The sequence below is a fragment of the Gekko japonicus genome, unplaced genomic scaffold (assembly GCF_001447785.1).
Source record: "Gekko japonicus isolate JY-2015 unplaced genomic scaffold, Gekko_japonicus_V1.1 scaffold678, whole genome shotgun sequence".
NCBI lineage: Eukaryota > Metazoa > Chordata > Lepidosauria > Squamata > Gekkonidae > Gekko > Gekko japonicus.
This window is the reverse complement of record NW_015164685.1, coordinates 60,356-87,345: the sequence shown is the minus strand read 5'-3', so window position 1 is coordinate 87,345 and position 26,990 is coordinate 60,356. Positions and strand designations below refer to the sequence as shown.

At 48.6% G+C, this 26,990-nt stretch overlaps 1 protein-coding gene across 1 annotated transcript in view; it reads left to right on the top strand.

The window, feature by feature from the left end:
* Positions 1-26,990, top strand: part of CDC6 (cell division cycle 6) — a 31,512-nt gene that overhangs the window by 3,778 nt on the left and 744 nt on the right. The window contains exons 3-10 of the mRNA XM_015409339.1: positions 2,036-2,235; positions 5,693-5,868; positions 7,861-7,967; positions 10,707-10,846; positions 13,325-13,425; positions 18,901-18,965; positions 20,327-20,544; positions 24,125-24,265. Of these exons, the coding sequence (XP_015264825.1) occupies positions 2,036-2,235; positions 5,693-5,868; positions 7,861-7,967; positions 10,707-10,846; positions 13,325-13,425; positions 18,901-18,965; positions 20,327-20,544; positions 24,125-24,265 (1,148 nt within the window). The remainder of the gene's footprint in view (positions 1-2,035; positions 2,236-5,692; positions 5,869-7,860; positions 7,968-10,706; positions 10,847-13,324; positions 13,426-18,900; positions 18,966-20,326; positions 20,545-24,124; positions 24,266-26,990) is intronic.

Sequence of the window (26,990 nt, the reverse complement as noted above, 5' to 3'; positions counted from 1 at the left end):
TCTTCTTTTTTCTCTTCCTCTGACCTTCCCAGCTGCTCCTTTAGAAATTCTTGAGCTTTAAGAACAGAGTCAATCTTAACCTTCTTCTCTTTGATCTTAAATGCTACTCCTTCTGGAAATAGCCATTTGTATCCAATTGAATTTGTTTGGAGGAAGAGCACAAGTTCTTTGTATTTCTTTCTCTGTTGCCTTACTTCAAATGGAATATCCTTTAGCGTTCTGACCGCATTCTCCCCCACCTTCAGGGGTGTCACAGCCACTGCTTTCAGGATAGCATCCCTGATGTGCCTCTTCGAGAACCTTACTACAATTTCCCCAGGCAGATTATTTTTCTTTATATATCCTGAATATGACCTCTAGGCCACATCTATGTCGTTGAGTACCAATTCCACCTTTATATCTCAGTTCTTTCAGATTCTCTCCTCTATTCTCTGGCACCCCTTGGAAGCGCAGGACTATGTTGGCCTTATCCATTTGTACTTGCAGCATCTGATCTTCCAAAGAAACAGTTTTCTTTTCCAATTTTTGCACTTTCTTCCTCACTTTCTGCGTTGTCTCAGCCATTTCCTTTACTTTCTCCGCATCCTGCTTCATTACTTGGATCAAGTCCGTTATTTGCGTTTGTTGAGCAGTGATGCTTGTTGTTACAACTGCAAGCTGCTTTTGCTGCGCTGTTATATTCGGTGTTACCACCGACATCTGCTCTTTAAAGACATTGAGCTGTTCCAGTAGAGGGCGCATGACCTCAGCCATCGCCTTGGTCGTCTCACTGGTCGTTTCCGGTCTCGGGGACTCTGGTTTCGTTTTTTAAAGTTTCTCTTTGTCTCTGTCCCTCTTCCCCGCCATCTTTTCCCTGTTTGTTTACTTTCACAAAAACTTTTTAAAGTCTCTGAATATGCGCTTAACTGTATAGCTTGATTGGGTGAGTACTTCTGGGCAATCACACGTTTATTCTTCCGCTCCCTCTTCCCTTTCGCTCAGTGATTTACACATGGGAGGCGTCCCTCCCCCGCTCGCTTCTTCCGTTCCACCGTGTCAGGTAGGGAGCGTCATCTTATCTCAGTTGACTCACGTTCATAGTTGGACTTCCGACCCCGCTACATTCATCATTTCTGATGCCCAATCTCCTACGCTTGACCCGGTTAGCTTCACTTGTACCATTCGGTCTCTTGGCTGGACGAACCACTGGAGCAAGGGGGAGCCTCGATTCTCTGGCATTCAGCCATCGAAGAGGCTACCCCCTTCGCCAGGCCCCTGAGGGGGTTAATGAGCCTGCTCACCCCCTCCCTCCGCCGGAGCACGGAGACACCCCTGGGAGGTCCGGGAGGTGAGTCCGTGAGCGTGCCGCCATCAACCGGAAGTTCCCTCTCTTGCTTTCTCCATAATCCAGCGAATGTTGCTGTACCTCTTCGAAACCCAGCTTGTACTTCTGGCAGTTCTCTATCCACGTACTGTTGAAGCCTAGCTTGGAGGATCTTGAGCATGACCTTGCTAGCATGTGATATGAGTGCAATTGTGCGATAGTTCGAACATTCCTTGGCATTGCCCTTCTTTGGGATTGGAATGTATACTGACCTTTTCCAATCCTGTGGCCACTGTTGCGTTTTCCAAATTTGCTGGCAAATTGAGTGTAGCACTTTAACAGCATCATCTTTTAAGACTTTGAATAGCTCAGCTATTCAGGGAGTTAGATACCAATGGGTAAACACAGTTCATGGACTCCTTTGGAATCTGTTTTAGCATTTTTCCCCAATTTTTTTTTTTGCCTAATCAGATGGTTTGTAAAAGTACTGATTTTGTTATATTCGGATTGTGTTTGCCTTGACCGCTTTGAGAGGCAGCACATAAATTGAAATTGGGTTTTAAAAAAAATAGAGGCAACAAGCAAACTTTCACGGTTCCTTCCTGTCGTCACTTCAAGTTTTGCCGGTTAGCTCTGTGTGGTGGAAGGCAGTTCTACAACTTGTGTGTTGGTTTTTGTGCCTGAAACTTTCCTGTTTAAAACAGATTTTTCTTAACATGCTTGTTTACAAAGGCACCTGTTACCAACAAGCCAAGAGCCTCCTGCACACTGCTGTCCCAGACCACCTACACACAAGAGAGAAGGAGACATGCTTCCTGCATCAGTTCCTCAAGGAGCATGTCTGTGGAGAGAAGCCAGGAAGTCTTTATATCTCTGGAGCCCCAGGCACGGGGAAGACCGCCTGCCTGGGCAGGGCCCTGGAGGACTTGAAGGTAACTCCAAGGTCTAAACTTGGGTGTGGACCTGTTTTGTTATAAATTAGAAAAAATGAGAAATAATACAAGGGAAATACCGAAAAGAAAAAAGAGGGGTTATATAATATAATTATATGTATCAAAGATTATATAACAAAGTATAAAATACAGAAAAATGTTTCTCCCCAACATCCGTTTCATCACATTAGAATTTTTTTAGGATACCGTCTATAAAAATACAATGATACTTCTGTTGGGGTACATTTATACTCAACGCTTTACATTTCAGTTTTCATAACGAATCTGTTTTGCAGCTACATTATTAGTTTCACTGTTGCTACATAGTCTTGCATGTTTTTTCCTCTTCTGTATATTTGCTATTGCCTTAAACAAATAGGTGATATAGCAAAAATACAGAAAGGAAGTCTGTTATATATCAATAAGAAAATAGAAGATGTTTCTCCACAAACTCGGGTGTGGACCTGTTTTAAAAGCTTTGCTATGAAATGTAACACCGAAACAATCATTGCCCATCTCTGACAAGCTGTGTTTATCATCTTTAGGTCTATGGAGCCCCTTTTGTGTCCCATCTGTGACTTGCTCTCCCAAAATCCCTTTCTTAACACCTGTTCCTGTAGAAGCCTGTCCTCCTATCTCTTTCTTCGTGCTTCCAACAGCTTGATGCCCATGGCTCAGTGCAGACACTTAATCCAAGCATGGCTGAAGCACAGAAAAGGTTTATAAATCACAGTTGATGCAAACTCTGGCTTGGTGCGATCTCCGAATGTACCGGCTGTAGTGATGATCGTGCTTTACCCTCCAGAGGCTGCTCCATCACAGAGAGAGAATGCGAACCTAAGAAGCTGAGTGCTGAGAAGACAAAAACCAAAAAGACAAGTGGTTCTAAACCACAGCTTGCCTATTGTGGTTTCGGTCTTCTGAATGTTGAATTCATTTTAAACCATTGTTGCCATCAAATCTGAATTAATCTTGTGAGAATCCTGGTTTGTTAGTCCTCCAGTGGAAAACCTGCACTGTTGGGCATTGATAGACCCTTTGGGACTACTTTGCACTGGAAGGGTAAGGCTAGGGATAGTAGAAGGCAGCAGGAAAAGAGGAAGACCCAACAGAAGATGGGTTGACTTAATCAAGGAAGCTACGGACCTCAGTTTGTAAGACTTGTGCAAGGCTGTTAACAAGGAGGACATGCATCCATAGGGCTGCCTTGAATCAGAAGCAAATTGATGGCAGTTAACACCCACAGAGGGGAGCTGCGGTGGCTCAAGTGGTTAAGACGCTGAACTGCAGACCGGAAGATCGGTAGTTCAGCAGTTTGAGACCCGAGTGCCGCATGACAGAGTGAGCTCCTGCCTCTGGTCCCAGCTCCTGCCAATTTAGCAGTTTGAAAGCAAGAAATTGCAAGTAGATAAATAGGTACCACTTCGGTGGGAAGGTAACGGTGTTCCATGTGCCTCGGCATCTAGTCATGTTGGCCACATGACCACGGAAATGTCTTTGGACAGCGCTGGCTCTTCGGCTTGGAAACAGAGATGAGCACCACATCTCTAGAGTCGGATTCAACTGGCTTTTGAGCATGGGAAACCTTTACCTAACACCCACAGATGGGCACGTCAGGATGAGAATCTGTGGGTTTCCTGACTGAGTTAGAAAGGGGGGAGGGTTCCCAGAAAGGTAACAGAGTGGGCAAAGGGGCTGGCAGGGTGGGGCTTCCCCCTGTACCTGGAGCAGGCTGGTAGGCTAGGGTCATCAGCTCACCGGGCTGCTTGATGGTAATTAGATTTTGCACTCAGGAAGACTTGTCCTTGAGAGCCAGTTTGGCGTAGCAGTTAAGTGCGCAGACTCTAATCTGGGAGAACTGGGCTTGATCCCCCACTCCTCCACTTGCAGCTGCTGGATGACCTTGGGAAAGCCATAGTTTTGTCAGAGCTGTTCTCTCAAGAACAGTTCTGGAAAGAGCTCTCTCAGCCCCACCTACATAGGGTGTCTGTTGTGAGTTTGTAAGCTGCTCTGAGACTCTGGGTGAAGGGCGGGGTATAAATCCAATCTCTTCCGCTTCTTCTTGCTAATGAAATCACGTGGCTAGATTTAGGTGGGTACCTGGCTTTGCAAACCCCTGTGGCAATTGGTGGGCCTGCAGATGTCCCATCAGTGAATCAGTCTCCCACCCAGAGTTTTGGCCACTCAGTAGCACAGCCTTGACTTCACCTTCTCCAGTGCATGACCTACTCCAAAGCATAGATTCAGATGGGTAGTCGTCTTGGTCTGAAGCAGCAGAACAAAGTTAGAGGTAGTTGGTCTTAAAGGTGCCACTGGACTCTAACTTTGTTCCATTGCTCCAAAGCATGGCCTTGTGAGCTACTAAAAAGTCTGACAAAGTGAATTTGGCCAAGATGAAGTCAGAGCAGACAGCACACATCTTTATGTTGTTTTTTTAGTTCGATTGTCAGGAGGTAGAAGGCAACCCCCTCCTGCCTACATGGGCAGCATCCCCTTTAGCAGTTGACAGCCAGCTAAGCAAGGAGTGCGACCCTTCCCAGGAGGGTCTGGAGTCCTGGCCAGACGGCCCAGCTGGAAAAGGAGGAAGAGCAGGGCGATCAGGAAACTGGGCAACATGGCAAGGGGCTGGGAGGCGAAGAGATGGGTGGGAGAATGCAGGAGAGTTTATTAATGTGGCTATATACCTTTAAGGAGTGGTCAGTGGGTGATGCAGGTGAGAAAGCTACACCAAATAAAGAGATCCACAGGTAGAAGCCGAGGAAGATTGGTGGGCGTTTGGGAAAGGAGACAGAGAGGAGGGAGCAGCCGACCGGAGAGGTCGAATCCACTCACACCCGTTGGCCCAAAACCAACTGGGAATCTCTCTAGTGGAGTAACTGAGAGACCCAGTCTGAGGCGACCCTTGGACTTTAAGGTTTGGCTGTCCTGGACATCCCGCGTGACCCACTCCTACCCTGACACCCTTGGGACGCTGACATTGATTTATACCCCACCCATCCTGCCAAAGCCAGCTCGAGGCGGCTTACATACAATGTATATAAATACAATTAAAAACATACATAAAACATCTAAGAACAATCAGAAACCACTTTCGAAGTGCCGGAAACAAAAGTGCAGAGCGGAAATTCCTAAATCCAACTGTACCACAACTTAGGTATTGGTCCCGCAGGCCCCTAATCTCCTCTGGGAGCTCGTTCCGCCAGCATGGAGCCACCACAGAGAAAGCCCTGACCCTGGTTATCACCAGTCTTTGGACCCGGGAGGGCCAGCCAGTTTTGAGCCCCTGAACGCAGTGCTCTCTGGGGAACATAAGGGGGAAAGGCGGTCCCTCAGGTATGGAAGGAGGGACCCTAGTACCAAACCCTTCTGCTCAGAGCTTCCATTGCCCTGTCTATTCACTTACATTGCACTTCCTTGCAGACGTTTTACTCTGTTGCTCTCCTTGTCCCTTCTGCAGAAGGAGCTGGCGGGCAGCAAGGTCATCGTCCTGAACTGCATGGCCCTGCAGAGCTCCCAGGCTGTTTTCCCTGCCATCGCCGAGCACCTAGGCCTGGCAAGAGCGGACAAAGCTGCCCGGAGCGACGTCATCAGGAAGCTGGAGAAGCGGTTGATGTCAAAAAGTGGCCCTATGGTGTGAGTAGAAATCCCTGGGGAGGAACTGAGTGTTGCACAAGCAAAGGGTGGCCAAGGGCATTCCAAGCTGACAGTAATAACAGTCGGGGGTGTGGCGTTTGGGAGGGCCCTGCCGCCGCCATGAGTGCATGGAGGCCGAGGGCGCCATGCCTCTTTCCTCTCTTTGCGTGCAAGTGGAGAGGAGCTGCAGGACAGCAAGGCAGGGCTTATGGCCCATGCGACTCCATCTTTGTTGCATGCCGGTGCTTAGTTGCCCCGGGTGTCTGTCTGTCTGTCTGTCTGTCTCTCTCTCTCTCTCTCTCTCTCTCTCTCATATATATGCTTGTTAGCAGCCCTTATCTTCGAAAGCTTGGGATGTGTCCGTTTCCCCCCCTCCCCCCGGACACCAGGGGCAAGATGGCCCGTCCTGTCCAGTTGTTTGGGAGAGCTTAATAATTCTTTAATTCACAGCCAGCATTTAGGGTATAAGATGCCTAGTTTTAGTTCTGCATACAGTCTCGGATTCTGGCAAGCTTCTGTGTGTGTCGCACACATGCATGTGCTCGAGGCCCAGCTGATGGAAAGTTAGTTTACATTCGCTCCATAGTGGTGGACACCTCCTGGTGTTCAGCTTGTGCTTCCTGCCCCCAGCTCCCTTAAAGTTTCGTGTAGTGGTTAAGTGCGCGGACTCTAATCTGGGAGAACCGGGTTTGATTCCCCACTCCTCCACTTGCACCTGGCTGGATTACCTTGGGCAAGCCATAGTTCTGGCACGGCTGTTCTTAAAAAAGAGCAGTTTCTGTCCGAGTTCTCTCAGCTCCACCGACCTCACAGGGTGTCTGTTGTGGGGAGGGGAAGGGAAGGGAGTTTGTAAGCCGCTCTGAGACTCCGAGTGAAGGGCGGTGTATAAGTCCAATCTTCTGATCCTCCTCCTCTCCGCCCCCCCCCCCATTTTATCCCCAGGAGGGAGGTTTGACTTAGAGAGAGTGGCTGACCCAAAGTCACCCAGGGTGGGAACTTGGCGGCTGAGTAGAAATTATTATTTATTAAACTTTTATCCCACTCTCCCTGCAGAGAAGGCTCAGAGCAGTATACAACATTTTACATCAAAGCATAAAAATCAATCCATTGATCTAAATATACACATAAAATACAAAAATCTTAAAACAAGAGGTGTTATATACAAAAACAAAACCTGTATGGCGTCACACTACAATTTTAAGGTTTATATCTCTGCTACCTGGCATGACATTTTGTGATACACATGGCCCGGCCCAACAAGGTCTCATTTATGTCAGATCTGGCCCTCATAACAAATGAGTTTGACACCCCTGGTTTAGGGCTTTAAAGGTCCGAACCAAAACCTTGAACTTGACCTGATAATCTGAATCTATGTCTCCTCAGTCCTAGTTTGGCAGTCTTAAACATCAGTGGCTTTTGCCTATGGCAAACAGAGATTGTTTGTGTGAGTTGCTGGCCCCCAAGCACTTTGCACCTGGTGTCCAAGGCTGAGCTGGTTCATGGCATCTCTTGGAAATATATTGCTGAAGCACCGGAAGGTGGCTAGGTTTACAGGATGGATTCCCCAAAGAAGCTTTTAATCAGAGTGTACGCCAATATCTGTGTCTCTCTAATGGGGTTTAAAGCATCTTAGTGTGAATCCCCTTTGCCTGGTAAACCCAACATCTGGTTCCTTGGGCAACAGGGAATTTGACACTAAAGAGGTCCCCTGTGCTGGTTCCTTTTGAGATAAATTGCTGTAACTTAGAAATTTCTTTTCCAGTCGCCTCTAAATAAAGTACCTGGCAGGGTGACATATAGTTTAAATTCTGTGTCGAGCAGCCCATTACCTCTAGCTATATTTCTACATGTTTCGGTTGCTTAGGTGGTGGTTGGAAAGACATCCTTGTCTTGCTTCCTCCTCCTCCTCCCCTGTGTGATGTAAAAAATCTGCACAGGTTCTCTTTATCCCTAGTAGGGCTAAGTGCTCACGTTACAATCTTCCCTTTGCAGTTTGATTGTGCTGGATGAGATGGATCAGCTGGACAGCAGGGGGCAAGATGTGCTCTACACCGTGTTTGAGTGGCCCTCCCTCCCCAGTTCCCGGCTAGTTCTCATTGGTATGTATTGGAGACGCTGCAGCCGAATCTTACTGTTATTCAAAAGCCAGAGCAAGAAGACAAGGAAAGGGAACGGCACGATCATGCCTCCATTGAGATCTACCCTGTTAGCATCTTTCTCTCCCATGTTCCCTTTTTGTCTTTTCTTTTGGGATAGTAAGGCCTCTTCCTTCATAAGAACGTAAGAGGAGCCATGTTGGATCAGTCCGGTGGCCCGTCCAGTCCAACACTCTGTGTCACACAGTGGCCAAAACCCAGGTGCCATCAGGAGGTCCACCAGCAGGACCTTAACTCTAGAAACCCTCCCACTGTTGCCCTCAAAGGACCAAGAATACAGAGCATCCCTAACCCAGACAGAGTGTTCCATCTATAAGAACATAAAGAAGCCATGCTTGATCAGGCCAATGGCCCATCCAGTCCAACACTCTGTGTCACACAATGCCCAAAACCGTGGTGCCATCAGGAGGTCCACCAGTGAACATAAGAACATAAGAACAATGTTGGATCAGGCCAATCCAGTCCAACACTCTGTATCACACAGTGGCCAGAAATACCAGTGCCATCAGGAGGTCCACCAGTGGGGCCAGGACATTAGAAGCCCTCCCACTGTTGACCCCCCCCCCAAGCTCCAAGATGACAGATCACTTGCCCCAGAGTCCCTATCTATACCTTGTGGCTAATAGCCACTGATGGACATCTGCTCCATATGCCTATCTAATTCCCTTTTGAAACCGTCCATGCTTGTAGCCGCCGCCGCCTCCTGTGGCAGTGAATTCCATGTGTGAATCACTCTTTGGGTGAAGAAGTACTTCCTTTTATCCGTTCTAACCCGACCGCTCAGCAATTTCATGGAGTGCCCACGAGTTCTTGTATTGTGAGAAAGGGAGAAAAGTACCTCTTTCTCTACCTGCTCTTTCCCATGCATAATCTTATAAACCTCAATCATGTCACCCCTCAGTCGTCGTTTCTCCAAGCTAAAGAGCCCTAAGCGCCTTATCCTTTCCTCATAGGGAAAGTGTTCCAACCCTTTTATCATTCGAGTTGCCCTTTTCTGCACTTTTTCCAAAGCTATAATATCCTTTTTAAGGTGTGGTGATTAGAACTGCACACAGTATTCCAAATGAGGTCTCACCATTGATTTATATAGGGGCATTATGATATTGGCTGATCTGTTTTCAATACCCTTCCTAATAATCCTCAGCATAGCATTTGCCTTCTTTATTGCAGTCACACACTGTCTCGACATTTTCAGTGAGTTATCTACTACGACTCCAAGATCTCTCTCTTGATCAGTCTCTGCCAGTTCAGACCCCATCAACGTGTATTTATATTTAAGATCTTTTGCTCCTATGTGCATCACCTTGCACTTGGCCACATTGAACCCCATTTGCCATGTTGACGCCCACTTGCCCATCTTTGACAGATCCCTTTGGAGTGCCTCACAATCCTCACTGGTTTTCACCACCCTGAACAACTTCGTATCATCCGCAAATTTAGCCACTTCACTGCTTATTCCCAACTCCAAATCATTAATGAACAAGTTAAAAAGCAGTGGACCAAGTACTGATCCCTGCGGTACCCCACTGCTTACCCCCCTCCACTGGGAGAACTGCCCATTTATACTCACTCTCTGTTTTCTATTAATTAGCCAGTTTTTGATCCATAAAAGGACTTGTCCTTTTATCCCATGATTTTTGAGCTTGCTTAGGAGCCTTTGATGAGGAACTTTATCAAAAGCTTTCTGGAAGTCAAGGTAAACAATATCTATTGGATCCCCCTTGTCCACATGTTTTTTCACCCCCTCAAAGAACATTAACAGGTTAGTGAGACAAGATCTTCCAGTGGGGCCAGAACTTCAGAAGCCCTCCCACTGTTGCCCTCAAAGGACCAAGAATACAGAGTATCCCTAACCCAGACAGAGTGTTCCATCTATAAGAACATAAAAAAGCCATGCTGGAATAGGCCAATGGCCCATCCAGTCCAACACTCTGTGTCACACAGTGGCCAAAACCCAGGTGCCATGCCATCAGGAGGTCCACCAGTGGGGCCAGAGCTCCAGAAGCCCTCCCATTATTGCCCCCCCAAGTACCAAGAATACAGAGAATCACTGCCCCTGTCAGAGTGTTCCATTTGTACCTGGTGGCTAATTACCACTGATGGACCTCTGCTCCATATGTTTATCCAATCTCCTCGTGAAACTGTCAATGTTTGTAGCCACCATCACTTCCTGTGCCAGCGTTGTCCAAAGATGGTCATGTGGCCGGCATGACTAAACGCTGAGGCGCATGGAACACTGTTACCTTCCCACAGAAGGTATTTATCCACTTGAAATTTCTTGCTTTCAAACTGCTAGGTTGGCAGGAGCTGGGGCCAGAGATGGGAGCTCACTCTGTCATGCGGCACTAGGGTCTCGAACTGCTAAACTACAGGCCTTCCAGTCTGCAGCTCCACATCTTAATGTCTGAGCCACTGCAGCTCTGCCTCAATTGTTAGCTGCTCTACCACAAAAGCATGGCAATATAAATATCAGCAAGTGGAATGCAGGGAAATGGCCAGTGATTCAGGCCACAAATATGCAAAGGCACACCTTGTTTTTTTTGGGGGGGTGAATTCTCAAAAGGCGGGTTCCTTGCTCAGTGTGGGCTGTCCCGTCTTATGAGGAAGGTTTTTTCAGTTCTGCAGTAAGCTGTCTGAAAGAGGATGGTTGGAAACAAAAGTGTCTCTCTCCTCTCTCGACAGGGATAGCCAATGCTCTGGATCTCACCGATCGCATCCTGCCCCGCTTGCAGGCTCACCCCAAGTGCCGGCCCCAGCTGCTCAACTTTTCCCCCTACAGCAAAGACCAGCTTGCCTCCATCCTCGAGGAACGCTTGAAGCCGGTAGGTTCTATGCTGCAAAATCGCATCCCTGGTGCTACAGGGGAGGCATGTCCCGTACCCCACCTTACGCTAAGCGAGTTTCAGACAGAACAGTCACATCTGTTCTAAATGGAAGGCTATGTTATCCACAGGGTGAAACCCACCCTTCACCTTGTACCAGGAAGGCCTTCGAAATTACTTGCAGCTAAAAGCTAGCTGTCTGCCCTCCTTGTTGCAAGAGAGGGCGACAGTGACAGTTTCCTAAAGCAAAGGAGAGCTCAGGGTGGCCAGCGTCAGAAGCAAACTTGTTTGCTGAAAGGTTTGGGAGTTCAAGAAAAGGCAACATTAGAAACTGTTGTAAAAGCATGTATCTGGCTACCAGGGAAAATGTAAGGGACAACATCAATTAATCCGGGAGATCCCAACCTTTTTTGAGCTTGTGAGTGCACCTTTACAATTTTGAATCGGGGCAGTGGGCACAACCACAGAATGGCCACGTGGGAGGCAGACCCAGCCACACACACAGAGGAGGCCCAAGTGCAGGGAACAAGAGGAGTAAATTTTAAAGACACACTGGGAAAAAGGAGTTAGAAAATAAAACCAAGGCTGTGGTGGCAGCTGTCGCCATAATGTTACTTTAATCTGCCCAGCCAATCAGATCTCAGATGGGCAATCAAAAGCCCTACTGGTGGGTGTCATGATCAGTGTTCCCTCTAAGCTGAGTTAGTGTGAGCTAGCTCACTGTTTTTTAGCCTCCGGCTCACACATTTTTCTCTTAGCTCAGGAAGGGTGGCTCCAGAGCAAACACATTTATGCAACGGCCAAATCGCTTGCTCACAACTTTAATGCCAGTAGCTCACAAAGTAGAATTTTTGCTCACAAAACTCCACAGCTTAGAGGGAGCATTGGTCATGATGTCCTTGGGCACCACATTGTGGACCCCTGAATTAATCAGTAATGGTTAGTTTGGCCTCGCAAGGAGACTGAAAGGTCCTGTGTTGACCAGGAGGTGTCACATGTGCAGAGAATTCCATGCCAGTGGCCTTGTCGCCTTTCAGCCTGGTCGCTTGCTAAACCCGAGAGTACACCTTCAACTGCAGTCACTACCTCTTTCTTTCTCTCCTGAGCATCTAGGCTGTGTCCTGAGGACAACAGACGGGGCTGTAGGATTCTAGCAGAGTCAGGCCTGTAGCCAGCATGATGTCACAAAATTATAAATAAATAAAATAAAAAGCCCCAGACGTGTCCTTGCTCTGGAGATCAAGTGCACATACCTGTCTTCTGCCAAAGCTCTTGCTGGTATTTCATTGGGGGAGAATGACGCCAGTCTGAGGGCCCCTTTCAAGCCCCACCCTCCCCAGATGCTTCAGAGCCAGCCTACCAGCCTGGCCCAGGGACAAGGAGCTCCTTCCTCTGGTACAGGAGCTAGACGGGGAACTCCTTCCTCTGTCGCAGGAGCTGGCCTCCCCACCGTCAGCTCCTTGTCAGCTGCCTTGTCGAAGGCTTTCTTCCATCGGACCTTCCAGGGGTTCCGACCAAGGTGGGGCTGGCTGCCCCCCCGGGGGGGGGGGGCAACACTGGAGCTGCCTTCTCGGAGAGGAGGTAAGGTGAACTGTGGAGCTCCCCTCAGTGGCAGGCTCAACAGGGTGCTGCAGTGAAGCAGGGGCACAGCCGAGAGCCTTGAAGTTTGGGGGGCCCTCGCCTTCCACCAAGGCTGACCCGATTCAGGAGAAGGCGGACTCATGGCCAGCTGGAGAAGGCAGCTCCAGACCGGCACACTGGAGGAGGAGAAGGCGCAGGCAGGACTCAGCATACCGCAGCTAAATTTAGACTTTAAAATATATTATATTAACTTTGGCGGTAGTGTTTATTATTATTATTATTATTATTATTATTATTATTATTATTATTATTAATAATAATAATAATAATGCTTTCTATTAATCACTTTCCCCATGAGTGGGCTCAAAGTGATTTACAGTTACACTTTTAGACAGGGGACTACTGCCACCGCCTGGCCGGAGCATCCCACTGCAGGGCTTTTTGTAGCTGAGTAGTTTCTTCCACCTTTCCGATCCTGGAACAGGACGTCCCAACCGACAGCTAACACCTTCCCACAGGGGAGTTGGTGTGCCCACCCTCTCTAAGGAGTGGTAACCATTTTATCTACTTGCCGAGGCTTTTGAATCGCTGGGTGGACGATGAGCTGGGGACAACAGGCTGGCTGCTCACACCAGTGCGGGGCTCGAACTGACACATTTCGGATGTTGGGACAGTGGGATATACCCACTGTGCCACTGGGTATGCCTGTTCATTAAGGGGGCATGGCCCCGAGATGCCCGCCATGGCTATGGGCCCGAGCAGGGTTCTCCTTTAGAGAGACTGGGAGTTTTGTCGATTGCAGCCAGACCCTTTGCTGTCGTTTCTCTTCAGAACTGGCCAAAAGAGGTTCCCAAATTACTCCTGTAACTGCCCTTCCTCCCTGTTCTTGTCCCTTAGGTGTCAGGAGAGCAGGTGCTGGACCAAGCCGCCATCCAGTTCTGCGCTCGGAAAGTCTCAGCCATCTCTGGGGATGCTCGCAAAGCGCTGGACATCTGCAGGTGACGGATATATTGCGTTTTTTAAAATCTAAGCTAATTACAGCGTGTGGGATGTGATTTAAAGCTTCATTATTGCATTTAGGGTTGGGGGCCCCCGGGGGGGGGGGGGGGGACCCACACGTCTGTGTGGGGAGGAGGGGCGCTGCTGCTGCCTGGCTGTGTTAATGTCTGGAAACGTTCACAGCCCATTACCTAGGAAGGGTGAGAGGAACTGTTCCCTCCCTGCTGCGATTATAGATTGGTTAATTACATTTGGATTGCAAAAGGCCCCCGTTAATGGTCCTCAAGCAGGCTTCTTTATGGGGCTGGGAAGTGTTTTCTTTTCCCTCGCAAGTTTAGTTTATAATAGTTGGTTTCTGCTTTCCTTGACCTCACTGGGGCGTTTGCAGACTGGCCCACCTTTACCTGTGCTTGCCTTGCCAGCAGAGCAAAAACACTTTTGTGAGTTTTCTCTCTTAAGTGAATTGTGGAAGTGGAGGTCACCCCTCGGCAGTAGGCCAGATTTTACCGGGTGCTGTCCAGAAAGACCTGCAGAGCAAGCAGCTGCAGGTGACTGGAGTAAGGCTGCATTTCTGTGTACAGTTACCTGAAAGAAAGCCCCCTTGTCTCCCACAGGACTTACTTCCAAATAGACAGCCGGTGGGTTATGCTGTAGAATAGGAGGAAGCCCAATATTGGCCTGGCTCAGTGAGTTTGTCTGTGGTGGAAGGGCATCCAATGAAATGCTACTTTAACAGAGAGAGGTTAAAATGTGCGATTCGCTGCCAGGGGATATAGTGATGGTCACAGGAATAAACAGCTTGAAAGGGGGATTGGATAGATTCGTGGAGGATGTCTATCGATGGCTACGAGCCGTGGTGACTGAGGGGAACCGCCACATTCAGAGGCACTAATCCTCTGAATCCCAGAGCCAGGAGGCAGCATCAGGGGAAGGTTTTGGCTTCTATGCCCTGTTGTTGGCTCTCCAGAGGAACTGGTTGGCCCCTGTGTGAGACAGGATGCTGGACTAGATGAACTACTGGTCTGATCCTGCAGGGCTCTTCTGATGTTCTTATTGGGGAAGGTCTCAGCCTCTGTGCCCTGTTGTTGGCCCTCCAGAGGAACTGGCTGGCCATGTGTGAGACAGGAGGCTGGACTAGATGGACTCTTGGTCTGATCCAGCAGGGCTCTTCTTATGTCCTTATTAGGGGAAGGCCTCGGCCTCCATGTCCTGTTGCTGGCCCTCCAGAGGAACTGGCTGGCCCCTGTGTGAGACAGGATGCTGGACTAGATGGACCACTGGTCTGATCCAGCAGGGCTCTTCTTATGTTCTTATCAGGGGAAGGCCTCGGCCTCTCTGCCCTGTTGTTGGCCGTCCAGAGGAACTGATTGGCCCCTGTGTGAGAGAGGATGCTGGACTAGATGGACCACTGGTCTGATCCAGCAGGGCTCTTCTTATGTTAAACCCCAAATAAAATGCGCATGGGCGTTTTGATGATAGAATTCCCCTTCTAGAAGAGTCTGTCAGAGTCCGAACTTATATCTTCTCAGGAGGAGGAAAGTTAAAATGCTCTTATCAAGTTAGATGCTTATAATTAAGTCTCTTAGTCATCTCTGTTTATAGGGTTCTTGTAAGAACTTTGTCTCTACCAGCTGAATTTGTTGTGTCTTCAGTGCCTTTTATGGCTTTAGCCATCGGCTGTAAAAACCAAACACAAAACCGTTTGCACCTACTAGTGGGAAAATCACTCTGAGGAAAGCACTTACTAAGATAAAATCATAGTTTAAAAAAAAACAAAAACCTTGCCCCATAGCAATCCTGGATAACTTTTTTAAATCATTGGGAGAATTACAGATTGTTCATAAGCAGATAACAAAATGAATCCCAAAAGCGGAACTTCGGGAACTGAAGTGAAAGTGCACTGCTTTGACTGGATTGTCTGCAAAAAGCGACTTAATTTTGCCAAGAATGTAAGCCTTGAGATCACCCAAGTCTGCCTGTTTCCTTTCCACTCAACCCCAACATAATACTAATCCTATAAACAGGCAGATCTGTATCTATCCAGCATCATTCAGATCTTAGCAGGGATGTCCACAAAACCTCAAGAACCTGGTTTCATTTGGCCTTTGTTTCCCTGCCAACATGATTCCAGAAGTCGACTTCCTGGGCAGTTGTTTTAGCAACAAGTAGGGAGGTAATTATGGAGTATATTAATATTTCCAATAGAAACATCTCCTGTCTCTGTGTGGCATCATTCAAGAGGTAGTAACAGCTTTTTTCAAAACTCTGTCGCGTTATTAAAGTCTTGATTTCAGAAATGTAATATGTAAAGAGAATCCCCAGTAGGGGGAGTATCTTGAAGAACCAGATGGGAAGATGTGAAGCTGGGGGGGGGGTCGTAAATAATTGTGTGAAGACTTGACACTGGTTCTACGCATAAGCAAAATAAAGCAAGTCTCCTCTTTATAGGCAGGTCCCAGCTTCAGAACTGCTAATACTTCACAGCATACATCCTAAGCAGAATTTGGGAAATAACCACTTCCATGAGCATCGGGCTTGCAGACATAAGTGTGTTTGTTGGCCTTCTTTAAAACCACTGAAATGACAAAGCGAGTGCTTTCAGACAAAATAAGCAAATTCTGAATTAAACTGCTTAAAATCTGCTTAAGGCACTCAAAAAGCATGGAGCAGGAACCTCCTAAACCATTGGGCAGAGGAACATAGCTTTTCCCCCACTCTAGGGTTTTAACTATTTTTTCCCCCCAATTTGCTTTAACTATTTAGCTACTTTGCGTTTCCAACTGGGAAGAAAAGCTGATGGAAATTAAATAGGTCAGGCCCAGAACATTAACAAAAAAAGGAGCAGATTTATTGCAAGTCATAGCCACTAGCGCTAGTACCCTGATTTGGGGCGTGTTCCAGAAGAGGGGGAGGGGGGAAGAACTTTTTTATTTACTCGAGTGGTACCTGTACCAAAACAGCAGAATAGAATCACAAGGTATCTTTAAAATCGTCCTGCCCCATTTCAAAACCGACTGGGGCTCTTTGCTTCCAAGAAGTCCAGCTGTTAGTATAATTTTACACCTGCCATTTTTTTAAAAAAGGTGTTTGGCTCAATCACTTAAATTTTGTCGTAGCTGTTGAACAACTGTCAGCTTAAATGAGAGATTTAGCCTTGCCACTGACCACCTGCAGGGTGTCCAAATTAGGCAGTGCTTGGCCCGGAGGCTTTGGGTCGGCAGGCCGCCTCGAGCGCTGCTTCCACAACGACAAATAGAGCATTAGTCTCATTAAGAGACGAGATAGTAATGAGCTTCTGTTAATGGGGCTTGCATGTCACCCTAGGTCTTCCTCTAGAAGCGCGGAACAGCCTTACACTGTTTCTCCCCCTTGGGTCTCTCCCAACACTGCTTTAGAGCATTTAGGTCTTGATGAACCACTGTGCAGAAGAGGAGAAACAAGCGCACACCATAATAATATGAACATCCAAAGAGCCCTGCTAGATCAGACCAGTAATCCATCTAGTCCAGCATCCTGTCTCACACAGGGGCCAACCAGTTCCTCTGGAGGGCCAACAACAGAGCATAGAAGCCGAGGCCTTCCCCTGATAAGAATATAAGAACAGCCCTGCTGGATCAGACCAGGGGTCCATCTAGTCCAGCATCCTGTCTCACACAGTGGCCGACTGGTTCCTCTGGACAGCCGCCAACAGGGCATAGAGGCTGAGGCTTTCCCCTGATGCTGCCCCCTGGCTCTGGGATTCAGAGGCCTCTGAATGTGGATGTTCTTCTCAGTCACCATGGCTAGTAGCTATTGATAGACTTATCCTTCCTGAATCTCTCTAATCCCCTTTTAAAGCTGTTTATTCCTGTGGCCATCACGGCATCCTCTGGCAGCGAATTCCACATTTGAATCACTCCCTGCGTAAAGTAGTATTTCTTTTTGTCTGTCCTGAACCTACTGCCCATCAGCTTTATTGGGTGCCCTCAAGGTCTAGTCTTTTGGGAGAGGGATAAAAATTTATCCTTGTCAATAATGTCAGGGGCAAGTCAGGTGCATCGTTCGGCCAACCGTGGGCTAATACAATCCTGGGTGTCAGTGACTGCTTAAGACCAGGGAAGCAGGTGCATGAGGTATATTTCATGAAATTGTGGGGGCTGGTTCAGTTTTTCCCTCCCTGCCTTGAAGGAGGATCTTTTGCATGTAGAGCACCTGACATACGTCTACTGGAAATCCTCGTAGGGGGTTTGATAGGAAATGTTGAAGGCAGCAGGAAAAGAGGACCCAACATGAGATGGATTGACCCAGTCAAGGAAGCTGCGGCCCTCGGTTTGCAAGGCCTGAGGATGGCTGGTAATGGGAGGACATCTTGGAGGACATTAATTCCTAGAGTCGCCATACGTCCGGAGCGTCTTGTTGACACTTCACACGCACATTTTTAGACTGTTGGTCCGTCTGCTTGATGGTTGATCTCCTTTAGCTCTGAGTTGTTGTTGAGAATGAGAAAAGACCTGCATTTGACTAATAAATTTATTTTGATTGAGAGCACAACGTGTGTGTGTGTGTGTGAAGCCTTTAGCGTATTTCTTAAAAAATCAGTCAAATGCAAAATATCCCATCCACGATATCTGAAATTACTTCACCCCTTGGGAAAAGGGGAGTCATGTCTCAGACTTGAAATGCACTTGGCACGGTAAACATTTCAGGTCACTGCTCTAAGGAGTTGTCACAGCTCTTTTTTGAGACACGTCTCTTTTGTGTTTGGTTTTTTATACCTGCCGTTGCCTCTCTATCGGCATGGCACAGCCAGGAGGCACCGAAAGCCACCGGCAGATAAGCTGTGGGGGTGGCTGCAATTAGCAGTGGGGAGTGAAACAGTAGGTTGTTCTGTTTACCAGCCAGATGGGAGGGAATGCAGAGTTGTTTGGAGCGGAAGTGGGGCATGGCGCTTGTGTTATGGCAAAAGCTAAAAAATATTGCTCGTCTGAGCAGGGCCTTCTGCAGGTGGCACCCTGCAAATGGGCCAAATCAGTACACGTGGCCTTCTCTGTTGTGGCCCCCGCCTTGTGGAGCGGCCTGCCCAAAGAGGTCAGGAATTCCCCCCACTTTCCTGACTTTCCGCAAACTATACAAAACTGAATTATTCAAGAGAGCACTTCTACACAGGCAATAGAGTTGCACTGTACTAAATGATTCAAAAAGTGGCTTGAACGTATTATTAGGGACTGTGGTCTGTACTACTGTGTTTGGCTTACTGAAACTGGAATCCTACTATGTAATTTTCCCATCACTTAATGTGTCATGCTAAGACTTCGGCTTTGCTTCAGTTCTGTTTTCAGATTTCTGATTGGTTCTTCCACCTGGATCCTATTGCATTCTTCACTGAATGCCCCCCTCCTGTTGATTGCATCGACTCCGTCCGTGTAATCCACCTTGAGTCCAAGTGAGAAAGGGTGACTATAAATGACATAAATAAATCTTACTTTCACCCACAGGAGGGCCATTGAGATTGTGGAGTCTGATGTGAAGAGCCAAACCGTCCTTAAACCGCTGTCTGGCTGTAAGTAGTTGTGTGTCTCGTGTCTCCCTGTGCCCCCCCCCCCCGAAATCCCCACCAGGGCCTCAGCCGAGATGCTGTGCTGTCCGGTTTAATTAAGCACTTCTTTGATTGGTAGCTTTTCTTTCCAGGGACTTGCTTGATCCTTAGTCGGGGAGGAGAAACGCTTATGCAGAGGGCTGGCTGGTGTAAAAATGTGTTCTCTCCTCCAGCGTTCAGAAAGCAGGCAGAGGTTCTCCTTGCTGCCTGCCTTCCCTCCCTACCGCTTGGCTTGAAGCATGATTCAAGCAGTGTAAACGCAGGTGTGAAGCGGCTCTGTGCAGGGAGCTGCAGGCAGGCCACGTCTGTTTTTTGTAGCTAGGCTGTGAGCTGTAAACTGGTGCGGCCCAGAGGCTGTGTACACATTTAGCAAACTTCACTGAACGCGTTGGTGAGGCTGCGAGGTCGTCTCCCCTCCCCACCCCCGCTTGTGTGCTGGAGGATGTACAATTTGGTACATACAAACAGTAACGAGCAATCCCAACTCTGAGTAAATCAGAGGACAAAGACCTGCATTTTATTAGGTTTGCATATAGGCATATAATGGATAAACATACGGAGCAGAGGTCCATCAGTGGCTATTAGCTACAAGGTATAGATAGGAACTCTCGGTTCGGGGCAAGGGATGCTCTGTATTCTTGGTGGGGGAACAGTGGGAGGGTTCCTAGTGTCCTGGACCTCCTGATGGCACCTGGTATTTTTGGCCACTGGGTGACACAGAGTGTTGGACTGGATGGATTGGCCTGATCCAACATTGGCTTCTCTTATGTTCTTATGATGCAGCAATGCAGTATCTGCATTGGCTGCCCATCTGTTTCCAGGCAAAATTCAAATTGCCAGTTCTTACCTTTAAAGCCCTCTGTGGCGTGAGGCCAGGGTGCCCGAAGGGTGCCTCCTCCCATATTATCCAGCCTGTCACTTACGGCCTGCCTCCGAAGCTCTGCTCTCTGTGGCCCTGCCCACAGAGGCAGTTGGAGACAGGGCTTTCTCAGTAGTGACCCCGTGTCTTGGAATGCCCTTCCCCTTAAGGGTTTCCCGCTACTTACGCTGCTCTCTAATAGGCACCAAGCCCAGACCTGGAGCATGGAAAGCCATCATAAAAACTCTCTAAAATAAGCAGATTTTGGATTGTTCAGTGCCTGGAGACACTACCCCAGGAATCCTCTGTCTGCCAGCTTTAAACTCCATGTTAACAAGAATTCCCTGCTGCTGTTTGATTCGATAATGTGTAGCGGGGCATGCATCCAGAGGTTTGGGCTGTGACACATTCCTTCCTGTCCAGCTGATTCCAGTCCTCTCCTCCCCGCCCCTGACTTCATCCTCAGGCGCGTCCTCTTCAAAACTAGCTACAGATTCTCCAGTGCCCAAACGGGTGGGCCTGCTCCACATCTCCCAGGTGATCTCCGATGTGTACGGCGACCGGATGACGGCTGGAAGAAGTTGCAGAGACACCGATTCCTTCCCGCTGCAACAGAAGATCCTGGTCTGTTCTCTTCTATTTCTGGCTAAGCAACAGAAAGCAAAGGAGGTGACCCTTGGGAAGGTATGTATGTCGCTCCCGAATGCCATTATTGGTACATTTTTATCATTTGTTCAGACGTTTATAGCCCACCTTTCTTGCTGAGACCTAAGGCGGATTCCAGAGTATAGGAAACAGTGTAATCAAATGGTGTTAAGACATCCAAGAAGAAGAGAAGCGATTGGATTTATACCCCACCCTTCACTACCCAAAGGAGTCTCAGAGCAACTTACAAACTCCTTTCCCTTCCCCTCCCCACAACAGACACCCTGTGAGGTAGGTGGGGCTGGGAGAAATTGCTCTTTTTCAAGAACAGCTCTGACAGAATTATGGCTTGCCCAAAGTCATCCAGCCAGGTACAAGTGGAGGAGTGAGGAATCAAACCCAGTTCTCCCAGATTAGAGTCCGTGCACTTAACCACTACACCAAACTGGCTCTCCAGCATACAGAGCGGACAGATCAAGATGAATAGCCAGGTGTTTGTCTGTAGCAGTAGGAAAGAGCAAGAGTCCAGTAACACCTTAAAGACTAACAAAATTTGTGGCAGGGTAGAAGCTTTCGTGAGTCACTACTCACTTCTTCAGATGCTTCTTCAGATTCTGGGCTGTGTGAAGAAATGAGCAGTGACTGATGAAAGCTCCTCCCCTGCCACAATTTTTGTTAGTCTTTAAGGTGCTCCTGGACTCTTACTCTTTTCTGCTGCTACAGACAGACTAACACGGCCGCCCATCACGTGTCAGCAATGCCCTTCCACCCTCTGCACTGAACAAAAACAAGCCAATCCCTTTGACAAAAAATAAATGGACATATGTCTGACATTAGAAACTACAACATTCAGAAACCAGTGGGGGAACTTTTTAACCTTCCAGGACATTCAGTTGCTCGTCTAAGAGTAGCAGTTCTCTTACAAAGGAATTTCGAAGGGAGATTAGAAAGAGAGACTGCTGAATTGCGACTGATAATGAAGCTCAAGACAATGCATCTTCCTGGACTGAATCGAGACCTAGGTTTCCTGTCTCATTACAAATGCTGATTTCTCCAGGCCTACTACCCCTCTGCATATCACACCTAATCCAATCACGTCTGCTGTTTTCATACAACCTGCTATTGTCATTCTGCATCTGAAATCACTCTCCAAGATACAAGGACAGATGGACTCCCATTCTAGCTGTATCTGAAGAAGTGAGCAGTGACCCCCAAAAGCTCCTACCCTGCCGCACATTTTCGTAGTCTTTAAGGTACTACTTGACTCTTGCTCCTTTCTACTGCAACATACAGTGCAGTAGGATTAGGATTACAAAAAAACTAAGGTGTGCAAACAAAAAAACTAAGGCCCAGCATACCATAATGCAGAAAGTGGATTACAAAGGTGGGTGGCCATGCAGTCAAAGGTCACCCATATGATAATGTTGCGATAGACTGCACACTTATTCCCTCGTAAAAGCAACCTCATGCATTGCTCCATTACACCAGCATTTAATCACTTTATAAAAAATGCCCTTGTGAACACTTCTGTTTTGCACATGCTGCAGAGTGGTAGACAAGCCATTCCAAAAAGGTGCTTCTCACTCGGCAGATGCTTTGCTTGTCCACAATAAGCCCTATGAGGCTTAAAACTGGACTGTCCATTCTCCCTTTTCTCTTCACTACAACCTTGTGAGGTACGCATGGCTCAGAGACAGTGACCTTCCCAGTGAACTTTATAGCTGAGTGGGGACTTCAGCGTGGGCCTCTAGTCCAACCCTAGGACTCCTGTACCACATTGGAGAAGTGCAGCAGCCTCTCGGATGCAAACCCTCAGATGCTCCTAAGCAGTGTAAGTTCTGCCATGGGCCCACTCCAGACGTGTGCAGCAGCTGTTTACACAGAGCTGTCGAGGTCTTCATGTGCTCAAACCAGCTGGCTTGAATGCAAGAACCTTCTAGGGGTTTGTCTCATGTGCCTCTTCCTCCCTATCCTGGGGAGGGGCCATGGTTTAGTGGTAGAGCATCTGTTTGGCATGCATAAGGTCCCAGGTTGAAGCTCAGAAGCATCTCCAATTAAAAGGACCAGGCAGGAGGTGATGGGAAAGACCTCTGCCTGAGACCCTAGAGAGACATAGACGGGCTGTGGCTCAGTGGCAGAGCATCTGCTTGGCACATAGAAGGTCCCAGGTTCAATCCTCAGCATCTTCAGTTAAGAGGATCAGATAACAGGTGATGTGAAATACCTTATCCTGACACTTTGGAGAGCTACTGCCAGTCTGTGTAGACAATACTGACCTCCATGGACCAAGGGTCTGATTTTGTGTCTCCATGTGTCATGTTAACCTCTCATTTCTAAAAACAACTGGTTGTTTTTCAAAAATAGCTCTGGGAATTAATGAGCTCTGTTTGCTGATGTTGAAGAGACTTTTATGCATGAGCCAAGTTAAAACGAAGAGATGATTGTGTGAAATATGCTCCAGCGTTTGGCACGGTGTGACCTAGATCTCGCACTCCAAGATCGGTAATCTGCCACCTGCTTCCCATCCCCTCCTGTCTTCTGCTGGCGACCTGGTGTGGTGGTGTGCTTGCTGGCTGGGAGATGGGTTTGACAAGAGGGTTTGACACGGAGCGTACAGGCATAGTTGTTTCCATTCCGGTTTGCTCCACAACGTTGTGCCTGAAATTAAAACGCCTGCTTTGCAAACCGAGGAAGATGCAACTGAAAGTTTTTGTGTCAGGCTGTCCGGTGAAGTTAGAGTGGGGGTCCCCAACGTGGTGCCCGTGGGTTCTTCTCCTGATTCCTGCCACGTGTTTTTTTTAGATAATGTGTGGCTTTTTCCCAGTAAGGCTTCTGATTGGCCATTGGAGATTTCATTGTCTGTGAAGGTTTTAAAATATTGCTTGGGCAGCAGCTGCCACCACAGCACTGTGTGGCTGAAGGTAAGCTGTGGTAGCTGTTTCATGGCTGGCTCTGCTTCCTGCAGCAGCCATTGAGTGGCTGGGCCCAGCACACTGAATCAGAATTCCAAAGGAGCCCACAGGCTCAAAAAGGTTGGGGGGCCCTGAGTTAGAGGGAGGTGGTGCTGACCTCGTGTCTTTTTTTAGTTGTGTGTGTTGTCTTTCCACCTGTCCTTCTCCTTTCAAAGTCACAGGAAGGAGCAGCGGTACAGCATAGCAATCTAGCTTTGTAAAACAGGTCTTGTGAGCTGTACAGTTTGGTGTAGTGGCTAAGTGCACGGACTCTAATCTGGGAGAACCGGGTTTGCTTCCCCACTCCTCCACTTGCACCTGGCTGGGTGACCTTGGGCAAGTTGTAGTTCTGATAAGAACTGTTCTTGAAAAAGAGCAGTTTCTGTCAGAGCTCTCTCAGCCCCACCTGCCTCACAGGGTGCCTGTTGTGGGGAGGGAAAGGGAAAGGAGTTTGTAGGCCGCTCTGAGACTCCTTTGGGTAGTGAAGGGGGATGGGGTATAAATCCAATCTCTTCTTCTACATCGAGATGCAGGATCGAGCAATCCTTGGGGCACTCAGACAAAACCAGAGAGAGCAAGCTGTCTTATGCATTTGCAAGGGACACACGTGAGAATGTGTGTCCAGGCGCTTGATAGCTCTTGTTTTTATGAATGGTTCTTTCTTCTAGCTGCACGAGGCGTACAGCAAGGTTTGCCGGAAGCAGCAAGTGGGAGCTCTTGACCAGTCAGAATGCCTCTCCCTGTCCTCACTCTTGGAGTCCAGAGGCATCGTGGGGCTGAAGAAGGCTAAAGATGTCCGGCTGACGAAGGTAGCACTGCGCTGCAGACGTAATCTTGTGGTGCATGGGGCTGCAGAGGGGATAGGGGCAGCCAGGATCCTGGTATCTCCAGGAAGGGATGCTGGTCTCAAACACCTGCTTTCTATGCAGAAGATTCCAACCTCAGTATCGGGCATCTCCAGTGGATCTCAGGTCCTGCACCCTTAAAGCACCACTGCCAATCAGAGTAGATGGTGCTCAGCTAGATGGACCAGTATTCTGATTCAGTATCTCCATGCAATTGGTTGGGTATCATTCCTGGCCAAAGACCCATAAGTGACCGTATGCTCTTTTGGGGGGGACTGTATTGATGCTGGCAGAGGCAACTCTGTGGCATGAATGCATTTATTTACGCAGATGTTTAGACTCCACTATTTTCCCCAGCAGGGGGACCCAAAGCAGTTTACATCATCGTTCCTATCTCCCCATAAGAATACAAGACCCCTGCTGGATCAGGCCAGTAATGGTCCATCTAGTCCAGCCTCCTGTCTCACACAGGGGCCAACCAGTTCCTCTGGAGGGCCAGCAACAGGGCAGAGAGGCCGAGGCCTTCCCCTGATGCTGCCTCCTGGCTCTAGGATTCAGAGGATGAGTGCCGCTGAATGTGGAGGTTCCCCTCAGCCACCATGGCTAGTAGCCACTGATAGGCTTATCCTCCATGAATCTGTCCAGTCCCCTTTTAAAGCTCTTTATTCCTGTGGCCATCACTACATCCTCTGGCAGCGAATTCCACATTTTAATCACTCTCCGTGTAAAGTAGTTTTGTCCATCCTGACCCGACTGCCCATCAGCTTTATTGGGTGCCCTTGAGTTCCAATATTTTGGGAGAGGGAGAAAGAGTTCTCTTTGTCAGTTGTCTCCACCCCATGCATAATTTTGTAAACCTCTGCCATATCTCCCCTTAGTTGTCTCTTTTCTCAGTTGAAAAATCACGGACTCTTCAGCCTTTCCTCCTAGGGAAGGTGCTCCAACCTCCCCCACCCAATCCTCTTGGTTGCCCTCCTCCCATTTATCCTCACAACAGTATTCCTGGGAGGTAGGTTTGGCTGATTCATACCCGAATCTCCCATGTTCTAGCCTACCACTTGAACCCCTCTGCTATGGGGTAGGTCTCTGCTCTGTCCTCCTTGATGCCTGGAAGCTCTCTGGCCTCGGGGGCTTTGAGAAGCGTTTCCAACCCAGAACAAAGGGGAGCCACTCCTCAAAGTTTTTGCAGTGGCAAACAGCCCAATGGATTGAGTCTATGACAGAAGTGTGTGGGTTAGGAGGAGGAGGAGATTGGATTTATACCCTGCCCCCCTTCACTACCCAAGGGAGTCTCAGAGCGGCTTACAAACTCCTTCCCCTCCCCACAACAGACACCCTGTGAGGTAGGTGGGGCTGAGAGAGCTCTGACAGAAACTGCTCTTTCTCAAGGACAGCTCTTATCAGAACTACGGCTTGCCCAAGGTCATCCAGCAGGTGCGAGTGGAGGAGTGGGGAATCAAACCCGGTTCTCCCAGATTAGAGTCCACGCACTTAACCACTACACCAAACTGGCGTAACACTTCCAGTGACGGCACAGAAGCCCCAAGAGAGCTGTCTGGGTTTCCTGCCCCCAAGGGTGTGTGGCTGCAGGGCAAAGTAGAGTGCTTACAACAACAGGGCATTCTGCTCTAGAACCAGGGGGCAAGACTGAGAGCCAGTTTGGTGTAGTGGTGAAGAGAGGTGGACTCCAATCTGGAGAACCAGGTTTGGTTCCCCATTCCTCCACATGAAGCCAGCTGGGTGACCTTGGGTCAGTCACAGTCAATGCTGCCTCTAAGCTGTAGAGTCTTGCGAGCAAAAATTCTGCTTTATGAGCTACTGGCATTAAAGTTGTGAGCGAGCGATTAGGCTGCTGCACAAATTAGTCTGCTCTGGAGCCATCCTAAATGTGTGAGCTAGAGGCTAAGAAACTGTGAGTTAGCTCACAATAACTCAGCTTAGAAGGGAACACTGGTCACAGTTCTCTCAGAACTCTCAGCGCCCCACCCGCCTTACAGGGTGTCTGTTGTGGGGAGAGGAAGGGAAGGTGATCCTAACCTGCTCTGAGACTCCTTCCGATAATGAAGGGCAGGGTATAAAAGCAACTCTCCTTCTTCTCACCTATGATGGAGAGGGGCCTGTGTTCTGCAGCCGGAGTAATGCTTTACCCAGATTATGAGGGTGAGCAAATGGCTTGTTGGCTCCCCCCCCCCTTCCCATTTGCTGTAGAGCTGGCTGCAACGTGCTGACACTGGGAGACTGAAAGAGTGCTGGGCGGGGAGCATAAAGAGTGCTGGAGGGGATGGGGGGAGTAGAAAGACTTGGTGCACCCAGGATTGGCTTTGGGGGAGTGAAAACTGTCCCGGAGCAAGCCAAGCTGAGCGGCCCGCACTGCAAGGCTGCTCGGCTCACTAGGGCCAGCGACGGGCATTTGATCACCCACTGCATCCTGCCCCCAACTGGATGCAGCACTGGTGAGCTGACGCCAGCTCTGGTGGTGGGTGAGGGGTCTGGGCCAGGTCATCTCTGAGGCTCAGGCAGAGTCCGTGGGCATCGCCTTTGCCTGCTCCGGGCCACCGGGGGGCCCTTAGGGCAATGACCCAACAGGAAGTTTCCCTGTACGTTTAATGGCCAACCCGCCCTGGGTGCACCATTGTACACCCAAAAATGTTGCTTGTGCATCTTTCTCTTCCCTTGGCCTTTCCTGCTG